The 21,563-nt window shown below is 32.9% G+C and overlaps 1 protein-coding gene across 6 annotated transcripts in view; it reads right to left on the bottom strand.

Annotated features, from left to right (window-relative positions):
* The window catches only part of LOC145263058 (vacuolar protein sorting-associated protein 41 homolog), a 411,356-nt gene that overhangs the window by 70,504 nt on the left and 319,289 nt on the right, over positions 1 to 21,563 (bottom strand). For all 6 annotated transcript variants that reach the window (XM_080119907.1, XM_080119904.1, XM_080119909.1 and 3 more), the window contains one exon: positions 20,220 to 20,329. In XM_080119907.1, coding sequence (XP_079976033.1) covers positions 20,220 to 20,329 — 110 coding nt within the window. The remainder of the gene's footprint in view (positions 1 to 20,219; positions 20,330 to 21,563) is intronic.

The following is a 21,563-nucleotide window of genomic DNA, read 5'->3' as shown; positions in this document are numbered from 1 at the left end:
CAAAAGTCTCCTGTGGTGTGCGTCCTTTCAAATACAAAAACCGGATCCCTGCTCGACATTCAACAGGCTCCATTTCACATTTCAATTAGTTCAGAGCTGTAATTTGCCACATAACCCATAGAGATATAAATCATTGCACATACAAGATTTCAGCCAGATCAGACAACTGGAAGTGGGTCAGGGGCATTACTTATTGCACACCCCTCGTAAATAACACAGCATTTTTGCGAATAGTGAAAAGACTTTGCAATTGTGGCCTGTAACTGGGGGAAGGCATGCGGAACTTCCTCCTGGTGTACTGCAATGGATTCTAAACTAGAGCAGGCAATCAATTGATTTGATTGAAAAATGAGCGATTTCACCAATTTTGATGACAATGAAAATATGGCAGTGTGAAACATTCGTTGATCATCATTCAATCCTGAGCAACATCGGGTCTCTCTGCTTGTAATATATAAAGGAGAGTTGCCTGTGTGTGTGTGTGTATACCTCTGTCAAAAAGAGTAATGGGCTAGGTGGAGGAAAAAGAAGTGGGGGAGAAAGAAAGATAGAGAGAAAGATGTTCTGAAAGAAATATGTTACACTTATCTCGGGCAATGCCGGGTAACCTTGCCAGTATTAAATAAAATAAAAGTTAGCGATTTCAATTGTTGGGATAATAAGTAGCATTTTTAAACGAATGTTTCCGGATGGAAATGTGATGAAAACATACAAGGAAGGCTAATGATGATAATATATATGCGCGACGTAGACATTGCTTCTGGAGGTAAGATTTAATTTTCAGAAATGACATTGTAAGTGGATACGTTTGTGTTTTAGAAAATCAAATTGAAAAATCATTGAGTTTTTGTTTCCCAAATTAATAGAATTGAATGTTCGCAAAAGATACTCTCCGTCTAGAAGAAACCAGAAGATTTGTACAAAAAAAAAAAAAATCTTCAGCTGGAAAATCGGGCAGTCATTTAATTTAACATGTGAACACATCTAGATGACTGTCTCATAAGGATGCAAGTATTTTTATTCTTCATCTTCACCAACAACAGCATCAGCCTCTTAGGAACGTCACTGCTAATAAGATTGCAAAATGTTTATTATATGGTAGAAAATGTATTTTATTCTTTATCTTCATCAGTAGCAGCAGCAGCTCTTTCAGAAAATTATCGCTAATAAGATCACAAAATGGTTAATAAATGGGGAAAAACGATTACATTAACAACATCACTTTATATTACATTTGCTACAGGCAACAAAGTATAGTTCATTAGTATTGGGTCTTCAGATCTTTGACTTTTTGTTTATCTCCCTCCACTATCGGGATACACAGGAAAAGAAATAATCCAATTACAGAGAATGGAACCAATGATAAACCGTTTCAGAGGACCCCCCCCAAAAAAAACCCCCAAAAAACAAATATTCTTATGAAACCTTTTCAACCAATGATTTCGATGGTTTACCTGAGAGTTCCACATTCACAGTTAACATGAACTGAAACAAATACATAGAAGATACTCTACCAAAGATGCTTCAAGTAAAGTAGGCTCCCTCTACCATGCTAGAAAACTTTTTACACTTGCCAGTATCCTATATCTTTACAAAGCCACCATTCATCCATGCATGGAGTACTGTTATCACATATGGACTGATATCACCTGTTGAGATGAGGGTTCAGAAAATGTGTTAATAAATCTCACACTGCCCATCAAGCTCCTTCCCCATCGTTGCAATATTGCATACCTGTAATTTTTTTTTTTTTACACGTATGTATTATATTCATGCGAGTTAGTAATGAGACTCGATATGCTAACCAGATCAAACAGCAAACGTCAACTACCAGAAAACATAATACATATGAGTATATGAAAGTTTCAAATGTGACTGGGTCTGAATTTACCAAATGACAGTAACTGTAAGTTCCTACACTGATGATTGCAGAAGCATGAAGTACTAGTGTCTATAGGCATAAAAATAATTGTTAATATTTAAAAAATATTATTATATATATTAGTGGCCTGCCAAGACTGCAGAGGAGACAACCAAGAAAAAAAGAAAAACCCTAATCAAAATTTATCTCAAAGCAGCAAAACTGAAGCTGGCTTGCCAGGACACTATATATACAAATGTAGGCAAATTTGGGCATATTTTATTGGTTTGAAAATATAGCTTCTTTTTTACCAATTGTCATAAAATTTTAACCATAGAATAGTATTATAATCTCCAAAAAGCCTGCAAATTCTGATGTAGTTTCGTCCCATAGAACCATTTCAATATTCAATTTAACTACCAGTGTGTGTGTATATATATATATATATATATATATATATATATATATATATATGTCAGGTCATGTCATATGCTACTGGTACCATGTAACCCAGTACTACCTGCCTCATAGTCAGGTCATCAGTGACTAAACTGGTTCCCCCACCAGACTTGTTTGGTGAGGAGGGTTGCTAGTCTCTCTGAAGGATTAAAAACAAGACCTTCCAAAGGGCGAATGAACCCTTTTTCGGGGTCAACGGCCAACTAGCACAGTGTTTGTTTGTGTGTATGTATGTGCGTGTTGGGGTGGAGAGGGCTCCTGTAAACCATGGTGAAGGCAAGCTTTCTAAGAGAAGCAAATCTCTGATTTAAAAAACCATAAAGCGGGAGACCAGTACCTGCATTAAGCTGGTCTGCAGTTTAACTTGTTGCTGGCTATCTTGCTCTTGCTTGTTGCTGGATCTCAACATTTTGAACCGAGAGAGAGAGAGACTTAGTTGTCGTACAAAGCTAAGACTCTGTAATATCATCTGTGTATAGATACTCCCTCAAGCATTTGTTTATTAAAATGGTCCTGTGGTGATGGAAGTCACTTTTGGGCTCATGGACTTTAAATGTCTGAGGGAGTGGCACTCATCTGACAAGACGTTGCAATCATCATATATATATATATATATATATATATATATATATATATATATATATATATATATATATATATATATATACCACCTTTTTTGCCAATTTTATATGTTCCAAATCTCAGCGACTATGGATCGGAATTTAACAAATGAAGGCTTGTCAGAAAGGTAATACGCTGAATTATGTAGTGTCTATGTAACATTTGCACAAGGTCACACATTAAGGGGATCATTCATCATCCAGAGCCTATTTTTGGCACTTCTTTTACAGCCATAAAATAGTCATTGTTTTCTTAGTTTTGCATATGAATTACATAATATTTGATATTTCCCCCAAACCTCTGGCCTTGGAGGGGAGACTAAAACTTGCTGCTATGATTTCAAATGATCTGTAATAACAGCAAGGGGGGACTTGATTCCAAATATTTCTCATATGTTATATCTCCCCTCTTTGGTTTTCAAACAAAGTAAATTTCAGTGTATAAGGATTATCTAATGTTAGAGATATCCATAATCATACCCTAATTCGAAAAGAGGAAAGAGAAATATTTGAGATCAAGTTTTCCCTTGCTGTTATTTCAGATCATTTGAAACCATAGCAACAAGTTTTAGTCTCTCCTCCATCAAGGCCAGATGTTTTTGGGAAATATATAAGAGTTTGATTTTTAATAATAATAATAATAACAACTTTATTAACTCATCAGATCAATAAAGACAAAAAAGAAAAAACTATTTAGGCCATGGCATTTCAAAACTAAATGTTTCTCATTAGTAGAGGAGAAAAAGCCAGAATGATAAATATATATAAAAAAAAAAAAAAACTGCCTTAAAGACATTGAGAAAGAATATATGCATACATCAACAGGAAGTAGAAAGTGTAGGCAGAAAGACGATAGAAGAAAAAAGGGAACATATATGGGAAAGTGGAGAAAATGTAGGAAAGGGTTAGCAGAGAAATACATCTTATATTAATTGCTCCACTTAACCGTGTAGAGCTTCTATCTCGATAGATTTATTTGCAAAAAGATTATTTGTATCTTCATATATAAAATATTTTATTTTAAAACTATATATTAGAATGCTTGTTGGATATTGTGTGGTTTCATCGAGCTGATCATGCCAGATCTTGGGTAGGGTTGTGTTTTATAATCGGAAACGGCTCTTTTGCGACATTTAGTAGTTAAAAAAACAAAAAGCAGTGATTTGTGTTTTTTCTCCTTTTCTTATCAAAATCTTTGCCTACTGAAGAGTCGGTCTCCAACTATAAGCCAATTTCTAACTGAGACTCATTTGCCTTTATATATCCATATGTGAGAAAGGTGCATGTTCTTGTTCAGTCAGCCATGATTGGGTAGAAGTTCTAAGAAGTTCTCGCAATTATATTTCAAGGATCACTCACGCTGACAATTGAACCTTTAACCTCTAGAAGAGGGTTACTTACAACTGAATTTTACATAGTACTATATCCATTACGCCATGAGTTTGAAAGGATTCATGATGATACCCAGAATACAAATTAGGAATTACTTAGGACTTCTACTCAAGTTATGGTTGACAGAATTAGAGCATGCTATCCCCATGGATTAAACAAGGAGATCCATATAAAATTCTGTGCAGATTCCTGAGTTTCACAAAATACAACTGAAAAAGGTCGGAGGTTACATCGACCAAAACATTGTGAAAATAACATTAAGTAGTCTAAATAATTCAAATAATACAAACATTTTCGTTTGTCTGTAACGCTTAAGTTGGAAATACTATTTTTGTTGATTTATCACATTCAAGTTTGAAATAAGACAATTTTTTTTTTTTTTTATTAAAAGGAAATCTTCCAACAGTTCAAACAAATTTATAAACATGTAAATTATTTTAACAAATTTATAAACATGTAAATTGTTTTAATAAAGACGAGCCTCGCAGCTCTCTTCAGCAGCTCAATTTCTTGGCATCGGACCGCTACACAAAACTAAGCATAAACTATTATTATCTCAAGTTATTCTAAAAACAAAAGATCACACTTTAGCAGCAACTACTACTTGACTCTAAGCCAAACAGATCAGCATCAACTTTGGAACACCTTCCGCTGACCCTCTGGGAATAATTACCAGCCCGCTCTCCTCCCCTTTGCTTGCTGCCATACGAAGCAAACCAAGCGTATTTCAGTTGCAATGCACATTCAATTTCAGTCAATGATTCTTGCTGAAACTCGTCGTACCTTTAAAGCAGGGTTTCCCAAAATGGCTCCACGGAGCTCCAGGGCTCTGTGAGTGAGGCTGAGAGGCTCCAGAAGCCTTTTCTTAAAGATTAAATACTTTATATGGAAAATTAAATTGCTGCAGACATTTAATTATGGATCTTTTTTTACAGGAAAAAGATATGGTACATAACTACAGATATAAAGAGTTTCACAATGGTTCATAAAAAAGTAAATAAAATAAATAAATGAACAAAAACTGCAACAATTTTTGATTAATAGTGTTAAAATCTGAAATTAATATTTTCTATATTTATTTTAGAAATTATCTTGTTAAGTTCTCCATGAAAAACCTTTGCCCTGCTCGGAGGTTCCATGGTGTCCTGAAGTTTAACAAACCCTGCTTTAAAATAGCAAATGTGTACACGGATAGGAAATCGGTAAAACGTTAAAAGTCAGACTTTCAAGATGTTCGATAGAGGAAAAGACTGGAATAAAAGAATAAAAATTCTTAAGTTTTGCAATTTTTTTAGATAAAGAATGAAAATTTGGATTATTCGGACTACGGTTCTCATTTTAGTTGTTTAGATCAGTCCTTAGTATAGCCGATGCTAAGAATATAATTTGGATTTTCTTTATTTACTTGAGAGTAATCATTTATCAAGGCCCGAAGGCCAATCGAGGATAAGCGTTAATGAATGTAAGGTGTTGGTGTAAAGAACTTGTTTACATTGGGTTTGAAGGCTACCATGTTGTATTAAACCGGGAAGCAGGTCAACGGAACAGTGTCAATAATTACTTAAAACTTCTATATGTTTATTATACTGACTTAAGAGTTCAACAAGACTAATCAAAGACGGTCAACAGTTAAAATGTTGTGCGAATAACATCAGAGATGAGAAAAATAGTCCGAGATAAACAAAATAATCAATCCCCATCTAAAAAACTCTGACAAAAATACTAAATGATCTCTAATCCATTGGATCAATGTGAAAATAATTCATTCACATGATAAACTTCAATCACTTTATCAACTTTGTCACAAATTTTTTTATTTTTAAAACCAAATCTACTTTAGTCCGTGCTATACTGGGTTCATACATCATGAGGTGGCTTCCTTATTTCCTGAAAAGGTTGTTTAAAATAAAAATATCCATTATAAGACAAAATTCTAAAATTCTTACTTCTGTTCCTATCACCATATCTACTTCCTCCATGCATAACCGCAAAATCACCAGAGGTCTATCCAATGTGACCGTTACAAACATCCTGCTACAGCAAGCACTTCCTTCTCATCAATTTTATGAGGAACTGAAATAAGCCTATCATAAAATTCATCTTTCACAGATTTTACTTAAGCAACACTGTTGTGCATAACCAAAAAAGGTGTGAAATTGTGATGTGAACATAAATATTTGGTGATAAAATTGTGATGTGAAAATAAATACTTGATGATAAAATTGTAATGTGAAAATAAATACTTGATAAAATTGTAATGTGAAAATAAATACTTGATGATAAAATTGTAATGTGAAAATAAATACTTGATGATAAAATTGTGATGTGAAAATAAATACTTGATGATAAAATTGTAATGTGAAAAATACTTGATGATAAAATTGTAATGTGAAAATAAATACTTGATGATAAAATTGTGATGTGAAAATAAATACTTGATGATAAAATTGTGATGTGAAAATAAATATTTGGTGATAAAATTGTGATGTGAAAATAAATACTTGATGATAAAATTGTGATGTGAAAATAAATACTTGATGATAAAATTGTGATGTGAAAATAAATACTTGATGATAAAATTGTAATGTGAAAATAAATACTTGATGATAAAATTGTGATGTGAAAATAAATACTTGATGATAAAATTGTGATGTGAAAATAAATACTTGATGATAAAATTGTGATGTGAAAATAAATACTTGATGATAAAATTGTGATGTGAAAATAAATACTTGATGATAAAATTGTGATGTGAAAATAAATACTTGATGATAAAATTGTGATGTGAAAATAAATACTTATTGATAAAATTGTAATGTGAAAATAAATATTTGGTGATAAAATTGTGATGTGAAAATAAATACTTGATGATAAAATTGTGATGTAAAAATAAATACTTGGTGATAAAATTGTGATGTGAAAATAAATACTTGATGATAAAATTGTAATGTGAAAATAAATACTTGATGATAAAATTGTAATGTGAAAATAAATATTTGATGATAAAATTGTAATGTGAAAATAAATACTTGATGATAAAATTGTAATGTGAAAATAAATACTTGGTGATAAAATTGTGATGTGAAAATAAATACTTGGTGATAAAATTGTAATGTGAAAATAAATACTTGATGATAAAATTGTGATGTGAAAATAAATACTTGGTGATAAAATTGTGATGTGAAAATAAATATTTGATGATAAAATTGTAATGTGAAAATAAATACTTGATGATAAAATTGTGATGTGAAAATAAATACTTGATGATAAAATTGTAATGTGAAAATAAATACTTGATGATAAAATTGTAATGTGAAAATAAATACTTGATGATAAAATTGTAATGTGAAAATAAATACTTGATTATAAAATTGTAATGTGAAAATAAATACTTGATTATAAAATTGTAATGTGAAAATAAATACTTGATGATAAAATTGTGATGTGAAAATACTTGGTGATAAAATTGTGATGTGAAAATAAATACTTGATAAAATTGTGATGTGAAAATAAATACTTGATTATGAAATTGTGATGTGAAAATAAATACTTGGTGATAAAATTGTGATGTGAAAATAAATACTTGGTGATAAAATTGTAATGTGGAAATAAATACTTGGTGATAAAATTGTGATGTGAAAATAAATACTTGATTATGAAATTGTAATGTGAAAATAAATACTTGGTGATAAAATTGTAATGTGAAAATAAATACTTGGTGATAAAATTGTAATGTGAAAATAAATACTTGATGATAAAATTGTGATGTAAAAATAAATACTTGATGATAAAATTGTGATGTGAAAATAAATACTTGATGATAAAATTGTAATGTGAAAATAAATACTTGAGTATAAAATTGTGATGTGAAAATAAATAATTCAGCCTCCACCTGAATTTTTTTGTGATCTTAATGAGATTTGAACCATTATGAAAACCCCAAAGGTGATTCAAAAAATGTAATAAAACTTTTATCCTGTTAACAGTTGTAACTGTGGACTTTAATTCAACAAAACTAAAACATTGTGAAACTCATAATTTCAATATGAAATGTTTGGAGCTTCTACAAAAAAAAAAAAAATATTGGTTTGCTCTATTTTATAGCTTGCCCACCGTTTTTGCTGATTTAAGGTTGAAGCAATACCTACTTTCCATGTTTGCACGTCGGAATGACGAGAATCATCTGATCACCTTGGCGGGATGATGGCAGAGTGGTGAAGCAAGAATTGTGTAACCCCTAACAACTTCTCTCCTGAGTTGGCACTGCTTGATTCCAATGGCAAAAAGTCCAGAACGATTGGAAACCAGGCTAAATAGGCAGAGAGCACATACAGCACCTGGTATTCCTAAATGGTTACTCATTTTTATTTATTTATTTTTTTACTAGGTAGTCACCACTTTTGACAGTGGTTTCAGCTAGACGAGTGTTTTTCGTGAAAGATTGGCGATGGGGGACCAGAGATTGGAGCTCAGATGAGCACTTGTCATGGTAGTAACAATAAAACAAAGACAAGCTCGCAACGTCTCTTCTGTGGAGAGAGGTTGCAGGGAAGAGAAAAGAGCATCACCCACTAAGCCACGGAGTCTATTTTGTACTCTGTCAAGGAGGAATAGGCTATTTTTAGCAGCTCCTGTTCAGATGTGGCAGAAGTACTCCATCCTTGGACGTACTTGGCTTTTATATAGATAGAGAATTGTATCAGGGGTGAGATATCTTCTGGAGCGTGGAAGGATCCTACCATTTTTCTAGCGACCTTGGCAACTGACTTTATTATTTCAGGTCAGGAGTAAAGGTCAAGCCCAGAAGCTTATCAAAACACGGAGCTTCCCAGAGATGAGAGCCACCCATTTCAACTGATGCCAGATGGGGATCAGGGCGTTGATGATGTAAAGATAGGAGCTTGGTTTTAGATGCATTAAAAGTAACCAGCCACCTCTTCCCTCACTGTATCACGCGCTCAAGATCAGGAGAGAGAATCAAGGAGAACTTTGTCCTTTGATGTGTTGCCATAGATGGTCGTGTCATCAGCATAGATGTCAACGAATGAATTAAGTATGTGTTTTGGGAGATCATTGATGTAGATCAGGAAGAGAGTTGGGCCCAGGATGGACCCCTGAGGAACTCCAGCATTAATACTTTGGGCCTCTGATTTCTGCCCGTCAACAACTACTCTTATGAGCCTATCAGAGAGAAATGATTTAATGATTGAGAAAACATTTCCAATTATACCGTAGCTGGAGACCAGGCTAAACGATGCTTACTCCAGTGATCTAACGGGAACCTGTTCTAGACAATTCATTGAACACAAAGTGTTAATTTATAGCTGGATAGAAATCGTGGGTTCATACATTTCTCAAGATTGTTAATGTAAATAACCACAACACATTCGGCAGGATTTGAACTCTGTATAAACAATTCCATAGTCAGAAACAATATCCATTAGACTAATCATGCATACACTTCAGAGGGTTTAAGTAATGATGATTCCTTACCTTATGTAGACATGTACTTCAGCTAGTGCTATTATATTCTCTTTAAGACAATAAGTGTTGCCTCATTGGAATACAAAATCATTTTATGCCACAACGGTCTTTTCTATCATCAGAACAAATAATTGATTAAACTAAAACGTTTTTTTCACACATACGAAACCACAGTGAAGAAAACAAAAAACAACTCCAAGAATACAATACTATCCACGGAGCCAGTGACTTTTCTCCTTTCTTTTCTAAGATGGCGACCAACCTGCCTGATGAAGGTTGGAGGTTACACTACTGAAACATTGCATGAGAACAATAGTCCAATCAAAGCAAGTAATATAAACAATCAGTCCTCATCTAAAAAAAAAAATCAGAACTGTAAACTAAAACACATTTACAGTTGACACACAAAAACAAAAAAAAAAACGTAAACCTAGCATCATACAAAAACATAAAAACGGTGGAAACCTTTCAAGAAAATTTAGATATTTCGATCTTTGTGAAATTTTTACAATAAACATCAATTAATATTCCATAAATTTCAGTTTCTTTAAGGTGGCATATTAATTGAAATAGCCTCCTTTTGAAAAATTCAAATATTTCAGATTTGCATTGAACTCGACATTGAAATTCAAGGATGGATTTGATGTCCAATGACTATGGAGTCATTGGACATCAAATAAGATTCCTTGAATTTCAATTTCCTCTTAAGATCCCTTAATTTTAGGTATTTTCTAGAATGAAAATCATGTAGTGCATGTTGATCAAAATTAGAATAAAGATTCTAGACATAAGGTTTAGCAACATTGTATCTTGACTTTAATCTTCATAAGGGGGGCATAAAAGTGGTGCAATTCTGCTTAGGGAATTAATTTTACGCGTCTTTCTAGTAATTTATGAGTGTTATTATATTCTCTTCAAGACAATAGTGTTCCAATAATGATTCAGGAAAACGAGTGCATTCTTGGAGAAAAGAGAAATTTCCATTCTTGAAATTATACATGTACAAAAGAATATCCATTAGCCGCTGCGGAAAAACAGTGTCTTAATAAAGGGAAGTACGTCTTTTGTATTAAAGCTATTGTGAAAAGCACTCTTCAGTCTCGTTCACAATTCACTTACATTCGTTATAACAAGAAATCTTGTTTGTATACAGGCAAGCCTCAGGTGATAAAGGAGTTCCATTCTCATCAACCTCATAGGATTTCTAGTTAAATCGGAAGAGTGTGTATCTCGTGTCAGTATGTTATGAGGTGACCCATTGGGAGGTGGAAGGAAAGAATAAGTCGGATTCTGAAAGGAAGAAATGAAGAGAGTGTGTTACAGACGACACGTTTTCTTCTGTAAAAACGTCCACATCTTGTGACATGAAGAACTACATCTTATGACATGGTGGAACTCGGAGCATTTGGTTAAAGTTGTGTGCGTGGCTTGTTTTTATGGCATATCAACCCTTTTTGGATTATTTAATGCTAAATTGAGATATTTTGGCAAAAGATCTTAGGCTTCAGGTTCTTAATAGCTTTAGATATTTGTAATGTTTGTTTTGGTTGCTTTGCTTTGCGGCATATCAACCCTTTTTCGATTATTTAATGAATTGAGATATTTTGATAAAACTTGAAGCTAAAAACCTTTTAACATTTATCAAATATTTGTGATGTTTAATTCGATTGTTTTGTTTTACGACAAATTACCACAAAACTCATGAAATATGTGCATATATTTACCCAAACGTACAAATAAACCCGCAAGGATCATCTGCAGATTTTAGTTTTACTGGTGATTTAAAATCAAATATTCATCATTTTATTGTTCATATGAGCCATCGAAAAGTTTTTAAAAAAAATAAAAACTATGTAAAGAATCGTTTTTGGCATTAGAAAATAGGCACAAATTTTTCCATTCCCAATTCTGATTAGTCGTTCCGACACTTATAATTAATGATCGCTTATACTCAATTCAGAGACGGGATTTTGACAGGTACTACCACACCGGATCAGAATGGACCTGAGAGCAATCGCAAGTAATGAGGGACTTCACATTCGGCTCACAAATTGGGACCCTCACCAATGAACAGAATTTTATCTCATACTTATGATTAGAGCTAGGACAACAGCATATTCTTTTCATTGTTTTGACTCAAGTAAGTCCATGTTGATATCTTATATGCTTTTTTATAGAGTGATGTGGTTCTCAGTTGATTAACTGTGTCGGATATATACTCGAGAGTCATGACAATGAAAAGAATATGCTGTTGTCGTAGCCCTACTTATGATGATTGCATAGTAGAGATTGGTTGTTTTTATGGCATATCAGACCTTTTTGTGTTGCTTCAGTTTTTAATATCTTCAAATATTTATTTGTAATGTTTGGTTTGGTTGTTTTGTAGAGGAAAAATTATTTTTTGCTTGATAGAACACACGAGATAACGAGCAAAAGAGTTTGAGCGGTGACAGGTTGAAAAATAGTGAACAAAAAGAAAATGGTAGAATGGGTGGAGGAAGACGGATATCCTAGAGGTGGGATCTGGTGGGAGCGAACACCTTGCCCAAGGGTGTCTACATGCCATTTCTTTGACTTTTTTTTTTTTTTTTTTTTTTTTTTACAAAGGAGTCAAGGACTTATCAAGGCCCGGAGGCCACTCCAGGATAAGTGTTAATGAATGTACATTAGTCAATGAAACAATATTGTAGTAATCATTAGGAGTGGAAATTTGGTAAATTGGATTCGTTAAAGGGAACGACTCATCAAGAACTTGTTCATGTTGGATTTGAAGACGACCATATTGGAAAGCAGGGAAACTGAAGAGAGTTCCAAAGGTGTGCAGTTCGGAAAGAAGCTTTGTCCATGGAATCTACGTTTAGTTTTACGCACAGATAAAGAATGAGAGAAATTATTGATAGTGGTTTCAGCTAGATGAGTGGGTTTCATGAAAGTTTGCCTAGTGGTACCAACCATAGATTGGAGCTCAGACTAGCACTTGCCAGGAAAATAACAATAAAGCAGAGACATGCTCACAACGTCTCTTCTGTGGGAAAGAGGTCGCAGGGAAGAGACAAGAGCATCCCCTACTTGGCTATTAAATCTATTTTTAACTCTGTCAAAGCAGAATAAGTTGCTTCTAGCAGCTCCTGCCCAAATGTGGCAACAGTACTCCATCCTTGGACGTACTTGGCTCTTAAAGTAGAGAATTGCATCGGCAGTGAGATATAGTCTGGAGCAGTAGAAAGATTCAACCATTTTTCCAGTGACATTGGCAACGGATTTGATGTACGTTTTCCATTTCAGATTAGGATACACCTGAAGTATTTCTTTTTGATAAACTTTTGTTGTCGATCAAAATGCATTATGTGGTTGGAAATACGGTAGATTTATTAAATTTAAAAACTTTTTTTTTTTTTTTTTTTAAATATAAATGATATTCATTTCAGAAATGTGACATGGCTTTTATGCTTTTCGATAATAGGTTTTTGTTCACAGTAGATTAAATAAAATAATCTCTATAAATTTAGGTATGTGTATATGTTTATATATTTGTATGCACAGAATTAACTCATGAACTAATTAACTGATCATTGTCAATTTGAGAATATAACTCATAAATGTAAGGATGTATAGTATGGGCTATATTTAGCAGCTAAGAGTAAAGATGGGTAATAGATTTTCTTTCATCCATAAAGAATGTCTCCAATATTGATTATGTAATAGGAATTGCTTCATGATAACATTTCAAGGTTTTCAAACATTTATAAAATAATTATTTTTTATTTCATTAAATAAAATAAGTGGTTTTTGTCTACTAATTCTGTTTTTGATACGTTTCAACTTCCAAATAACAGTCTTCACTTCCAGCAGAAAAAAAAAAGTATAAAAATTGCTCAAAACAAGTTAGATTAATGACGATGAATCCAGAAGGATTGGAAAGTATTCAGACTTACAACAAATATGGCGGTTACTTCAACCAGTTCCTATCAGAAGTGAAGACAGTTATTCGGAAATTGGAAAAGATAAAAAACAAAATTAATAGACAAAAAAACGTCCATTCTATTTAATGAAATATGCTTAAGAGTAAAAAAATGCTGTATATATACACACACACATACATACACACAAATCATACAAAAATAATTATTTTATACTAGCAAATGTACCCGGCATTACCCAGTATTAAACATAACAGTAAATTTCTTTTAAAACAAATGAAGTAAAAAAAAAAAAAAAATGGAAAGAAACATATGTGCATGCGAATATTATGTTTTTTCTAGACAGTTCAGTTCTTATAAGTAATATATATATATATATATATATATTTGAGCTGAGATTAAAACCAAAACCTAAAGACAACGAGTCAAGCACAATAACCATTAGACCAGCTAAATATGATCTTTAAAAAGTGTTTTCAAACAAACTTATACTTAATATAAGGAAGCTGTTATATTTCACAACCATGCATGTGCATTCGTGAAACAGTTGAAAACATAAAAATTCGATGCCACCTACATACCAATTTTTCAATTTTTATCTCTTAGCAGACTTTTTTTTATTCTGGATGAAAACTGATTAAAAAATTTTCCATGTCTGAATACTTTATATACCAAATTTCAAGTTTGTAGATCAAAAATTCATTGAGTATATAGTTTAAGAAATTTCCTCAAACACTCACTTTTATTTATAGATATATAGATTAGATTGAGGATATGTTCTGTATTAGATAGAGCACTATTATATGAAATATTGAAATTATGAAAAAAGTAAAATTTACATACTTTTTAACTTTATTTAATTCAGATGAATTATTTAATAAAATGACAACTGAATTTTCAAAGAATTACTCTTATACTCAAAATAATAGAAAAATAATTATTGGAAAGTATTAATTTGAAAATATCTAAGAAAAAATTCAAGATATGCTTATAATAAAAAATAGTAAAAAAAAAAAAATTCAATAAAGCAACAGAAAGTTTTTGAAAAAAAAATATCCAATTAAATACGACAATAGTGAAAAGTAATTGATTCCAATAAAATCCAGGAATGATTTAAAAAAACATTTAATTTATCTGTTTTCATATTTTAATTACATACTAAGGTAGCTCGGATATAAGAGACTTCTTCTCCAAATCTTACAGCTCTCTTACATCCGGGTCAAACTATAAATTAACACAGGCTCTAATGCGGGACCAGAGAAAATCTTTCTTATATCCGGGTTACACTGTGCTAAGGTAGCTTGACTCACATGTATACTGACCTTTTCACAGACTTTTGGCTTTTTAAATCGTAAAACAAACTTATTATTCTGCCATCTAATTTGCATATATGCTTGTATGTGCTGCCCATAGACACACACATGTAAATTAGATGATACTAAAAAAAACATGAACTGTTGGTACTAATAAAATTTTAATATACTTGACAGTCCTTTTCCTTTATCTTTTTTTTTTTTTTTTTTTCACCATTTTGCTTTTGGTGCACCTTTACTATAGTATGTCGTCCAACCTAATTGCTTTTTTTTTTTCCCCTCTTTTTTTTTTTCTCAAACAAAGGCATTTCAGGATAAAACATTGTTACATACTTAAGTGCCATGTTGAAATTAGTATAAATTCCAAAAAATATGAAATATGGTTTAGTAGAAGATTTTTCGGTAAAAAAAGCGTACAGTAAATGGAGAAAAAGCAAGATGGTTGACCTGAAAGATAGTGTCACTGAATTCTGTGCAAAGCAACATAAAAGATAGAATGCAGTTATCTCCCCGTTTTCAATCTTCTAAAGGGTTAATTTACAGTGAAAAATTTCAACTTCAAAAAATTCTGTTTTTACTTAGTTATTTTTCTATTTAACCATTGTTTGTAATTTTTAGAATTCATACTAATTTTGGCATGACACGTAAGTATGTAATGATGTTTCTCCTTGAAACGCATTTTTTTAAAGACACATTAAAGTTGCACCTTGTTTTTTTTTTTGTTTTCTCCACCATTTTGCTTCTTCCATCGTTTCTTTTTAATTTATTTTTGTTTCATCCATGCTCCTTCATTTCACGACTAAACAACACAGATATTTAGCAAACCTGGCTGAGAACAAGAACGCAAAATAAATCAAAATTTAATGTGCAAACACGATGAAATATAGAAGGTTTTTCAAGAATAGAACTTTTCTTTTTGGCAAGGAATTTGTTTGGCTTGTAGATATTGATTCTTTGTTTTCCGTGGCAACCAGCTGTACTTTTATAATCACTACAATGTTTTATGTTCATGCGATAACGGTGAATGGAATCGACAGGCGGAGCCGACTGTTTGCAACATGTTTACCAATGAGAACCGTACTGCAACAGTGCCGCTGAACTCATTGGAAACACATTAGAAATGAACAAAGGAACTTTAGCAAATCGTAAACGTCATTGTATTGCATATTTATCCGCAGAACATTAGAGAGAAAATGAAGGTACACATGAATAGAATAAAACAAAAACTATATATATATATATATATATATATATATATATATACACACACACACACACACATCGTTATCTGAAAGATAAGTTTTTGTGTTTTTGTCTAGTTTTATGACACATCTTATTTTTGGTATAATTAAGAGATATTTATTTACTTGCCCGCCAAAGCAAGATGCGACACAAGGTCAAAAGGTAAGGATATCAAGCCACTGATCTTATAGGAGGGTTACTTTAGCCTAACAAAAATTGCCTAACAAAAATCCTTATTGGCATTCTCCGGTAGAGACGCCTCAGGCAGCAATCAATAAACTTGCTCCACTCAAAAACTGAGTGGCAAAGCCGAGAAGGGTTAACCTCCTCGGTAATAACCAGGCAGCATACCTCAGCCTGACAGGTAATGGGTCAGCTCCTGGCCCTGCACCTGTCGGACTGATTGTCGAGAACGGATTCTCAACTTGTACTTCTACTCAGATTTCCAAGCAACCAAAGCAGCAAGAACCCCCCCCCCCCACAAAATTAAGATAATCAGGAGGGCATGATTAAAAAAAAATCGAAAGGTTCTATTTATAGATAAGTACTAAGCAATCCGTTGGAATGACGCTCTAATAAGAACTAATTGGAAACCAGAATTACTCCATAAAATACAGTGAATCTTTTAGAATTCCTGCACATGACTTTTCGTCTTCACATGGGACGGAACTCTGCTCTTTGTATCAAGACTTCTACAGATTGACTACCTACATAAATTAGGTTAAATGTAAACAAAATAACCTTGGGAAAGCAGACGTGGAAAGGTCACGTTAAGGAGAAATGTCTTTTTATGGGTTATATCACCGGAACTGAGGTCAAGAATTCGGGAGTTTTAGTCAGTCGAAGAGAGTTAGAGTTTAGTCACGAGAATGAACAGACGTACTTGAAGCCAGAAAGTGAGACTGTGAAGAACAAGCATGTAGACGAAATGTAGACTCTGAAGACCATTTGAGACAACTAAAATAAATTTATATTTTAAAAATATAAAACATTCTGTGGTTTCACAAAAGAAGGAAGAACAGATGTCTCATTTGGTTGGTGTTGGTCATTTCATGTTTCATCACGGAGCTCAGCAGTGAAGATAGAACTCTTGAAGAAAGAAACGTATGAAGCATATATTATCATTCTTATAAAAATATGATACCTTATGTAAATATGAATTGTAATATATACCCATGTGATAACTCTGTGATACAACATGATTCAGTTTATACGTGGATATCATATCCCCTGGCTTTTTTTTTTTTTTTTTTTGCTAAGAAACATATATACAATTGATACGTTTATCTGGTGTCAAGAAAAATATCCCCACATTCCTCAATACAATATAACTGTTTTAATACCTCCCACCGCTCTATATAACATGACTGTTTTGGGGCCAATCCCCCTCTCTCTATATATAATATACATTGTTTTTAATGCTGACTCGAGAATAACTGTTAGAAGTGTCAGACAAAGTGTTAAAAGGTGAAACAATACCATGCTGATTGGTGATAATGGTGATGATTGGACAGAATTTGATTATTTAAAAAGGGCAGTTCAACAAGAATTTGTTTACATTGGACTTGAAAATAACCACATTATGTAGTCTACTGGGAAGCAGTCCTGTGGCACCATGTTCCACAGATGGACAGTTCTGGGAAAGAAACTTTGCTCATGGAAGCATTTAGTTTTAGATAAAAAGAGGGACAGAAAACTTGACAATGGTTGTAGCTAGACGAGTTTTTGTTGTGAATATTTTACAGGGAAAGAGGGACCATTAATTGAAGCTCAATCGAGCACCTGCTATGAAAATAATAACTGTAGAGAAAGACTAGTAACATCTCTTCTCTGAGAAAGAGGTAGTAGAGAGGGGAAAAAGGCATCAATCACTAGATTTCGAAGTTGATTTTGTACTTTACCAGAGCAAAAAAGGGTATTTCAAGCAACACTTTTCTCAGATGTGACAACATTACACCATCTTAGGATGTATTTGGTTCTTATGCAGGTAGAGGATTGTGTCATTGATGAAACTCAAGAAGATGGTTGGGCCCAGAATGGATCCTTGAGGTATGCCAGCATTGATTGCATGAGTCTCGAACTTCATTAACAAAAACTTTTATGAATCTATCAGAGAATTTGTTTTCCATAGCTAACAATCTTGTGATGTTCGAGAGGACATTTCCAGATATTCCATATCTAATAATCTTGTGAAGTAGACCTTTATGCCGAACATTATCAAAGGTCTTTGATATGTCAAGAGCTATTGCTCTAAAAAAATAAACACCAGTCAATAGTTTCACTAATCCTATGAACTATTACAGTCAGAACATCAGCTGTTGACCTTGAAGGACAAAGACCATGTTGCTCATGAGTAGGCTGCTATGAATGTTTTCGATATAGTGGAAGATACTTACGGCCCTTGAGAATGGACTACTAAATCTATAAAACAGGCTACCAAGTGGTAACCAGCAGAGAGTAAATAAATCTTGATATTACGGCATTCAAGCTATGTTCGAGTATAAATATGATTTGTTACATTGTTCCTTAGTTGTACAATAAACCTGTTATATACCTATTTGTGTTGAGCACCATTTAATCTGAATTAATAATTTATACCGAATGCCTTCTGGGCTATATCAGTCTTACAGTGAAGCAAATTGCAAAAGATATTTAATACCGCACGTCACTGGCATCTCTAGGGACCCCACCAGTCCACAAAGGTGGAATGGTTTGTTGTACAATGAGAGAGATGGGGGAATGAGGTCTTGTGATTGTCGTCAAATAATCATAGAGAATGAAGTAATTTGCAAACGCAAATTTAAGATATCCTAAACGCGTACACAACCTGAAAAAAAAATTCTGTTTGGTCAGATAGGGATAATGTTTGTTTATTATTATTAAAGTTGTGTAAACAAAAAAAACGAATGTATCAAAAGTAAATATTTAATATTCCCCCCCCCCCCACCTTTTTTTCCTCCAAATAAATCTTTCCCTATATCAGAAATCGAACTTGTAACAAAAAACTTGTTTTTTTTGTTTGGTTGTTTATAGTGTGTGCAGGTCAACCAGTGTAGACGCGAATTTGTTACTTTCACAGCCACTTATTTTTGGGGTCTTTAAGACCTATTTGATCCCAACAACAGAAAGAAAAGACAGAGGTTACAGGATGGAGAGTCATATGTTAAAAATAACGTTGGAGGGAAGGGAAGTTGCAGGACATACAATTGGAAACTCTTTTAGTTTACACTTTTTTTAAAAAAAATATTTTTTAATTGACCTGTGCCAAACTTTTGATTTTTGTGGTAATTCCATATCATTGAGAAGGCAGATCAAATAGAAACACAGGACAAACCCAGAGGGAGAATGAGTCCAGTTTCTGACGACTCAACCATGTGACAGTAATGAGTTACAGGAGTAGAATAATTGTGTCGACATCAATCCAGACGTTCCTTAATAGATACCTGCATAGTATAGATATTTCATCTCTGATGAGTAAGATGGGGGGGGGGGGTTGTTCGATATTCTGTCCATCACAGTTAACACTAACACAGTTGGATATTGGATACAAGTATTGCCATGACTGACACAGATTTATACGCATGTAAAATTTTAACGGATGCAAATAGATTTGTATAAAACACATTAATTAATGTGTTTATTGAAAAGTTGATTTCTCAGAGCGTCTCATTTGTGGAACAAAGTATCGCAAAGCTGCTTCCCAACTGACTACAACATGGCCATCTTCAAGTCTAGTGTAAACAAATACTTGTTAATCCGCTTTAGTGCGTAAAGAAATCTTCTGCCCAATCTACTAGTTGTTTCCAATCCTCGCCTAGTGACATTCATCGCCCAACCAACCAACCTGTGACCTTGATTCATACGCAGTTAAAATTTTGTATGATACAGTTGAATGGATGCGTTTGTTGGAAAATTGTGATACACTTACATCGCTTGTTTGTCCCTCTTTATCAAAAGTGAATACAACCAAATTGTTTTCGAGAGGAGCAATTCCACAAATGTAACAATTAGACTCTGGTGTCGTAGTGAACATGCTGGCTGAAATAGAAACAAACGGCGCATCATTAGCATCATTATTCATTAGCATCATTATTAAAAAAAAAAAAAAAAAAAAAAAAAAGAAAAAAAAGACGTACATAAATTAAAATTAGAAATACAGGGTTCATACAGATATTCAACAAAAAATTCAACTTTAAAAAACAAAATTTGACATATAAATAATGATATAACAAGACCAAAAAAACTAATAATTTAATTAATATTTAAATATTTATTTCGATTTTGAATTTCACTTCAGCAACATCCATAAAACATAGATAACAATGGGTAGTTTTGTGATAAAGGGGCATAACTCTTATCGACAGTACTGGAATAATATGACGCAATTTCAGAAGAATCTATTTGATTTGATTTTTAATATATTTTAATAGTATTTTAATAATTATTTTTAAAAATTATTAAAAAAAATATTTTAGTGTTTTAATATTAAAAAGTATTTACTTTGATTTTCTTTTAAATATATGGGCACAAATTTTTACTTGATATAAAGAAGACTTTTCAAGCGCTTTTCAAGATAATAGAAATAAAGCCTTTTCAAGCTCGTGCGAACCTGAAATAAAAAGATTAGAAAATGATATTTAACTGAACCACTTGCCTTTGGAATTCCATTCCTGCTCCCTGTTTGACTCACAGTATCAACATGCACAAATTTAAATATAATGTGAACAAAGATTTTGCTGCCCAACTCCCCACAAATCTGGCTCCTATCACAACAGTGGCAATATGCATGGAGATAAATAATGCATGCACAAAAAAAAAAAAAAAAAAAAAAAAATGGAGGAAAAAGTAACAATTATTTAATGATTGTTTTTATCAAGATGATGAATGCTAAATCATCATCGATAAATATTTTGGGGTTACCTTCAAAAGATATGAAACAATCTTTTGCCTCGGTTGCAGCCTTTTCAAGTGATTTATTGTGCCCTTTGGGGCCCATAGTGCAGTGGATAGAGATGTTGAATCTCTATGGTTCCAGGTGAGCATTATCTGGAGATAACAGTAATTACTGAGGATATAGTTAAGAGACCCAGCATTCCTATCCTGTTGCAGTTAACTACCTGACGAAGGCCAGAGGATCGGTTGGCCGAAATATTGTGAAACAACAACTAGAAGATGAGGATAATAGTCCGCAAATAAAATAAATAATTTATTTTTGCAAATCATTTTTTTTTTTTTTGAAAGTCACCACTTATCAATGTCCAAAGGCCACTCG

Source organism: Euprymna scolopes, chromosome 38, assembly GCF_053919585.1.
Source record: "Euprymna scolopes isolate OS-2025 chromosome 38, ASM5391958v1, whole genome shotgun sequence".
Taxonomy (NCBI): domain Eukaryota; kingdom Metazoa; phylum Mollusca; class Cephalopoda; order Sepiida; family Sepiolidae; genus Euprymna; species Euprymna scolopes.
This window is presented reverse-complemented; position numbering and strand designations above follow the sequence as displayed.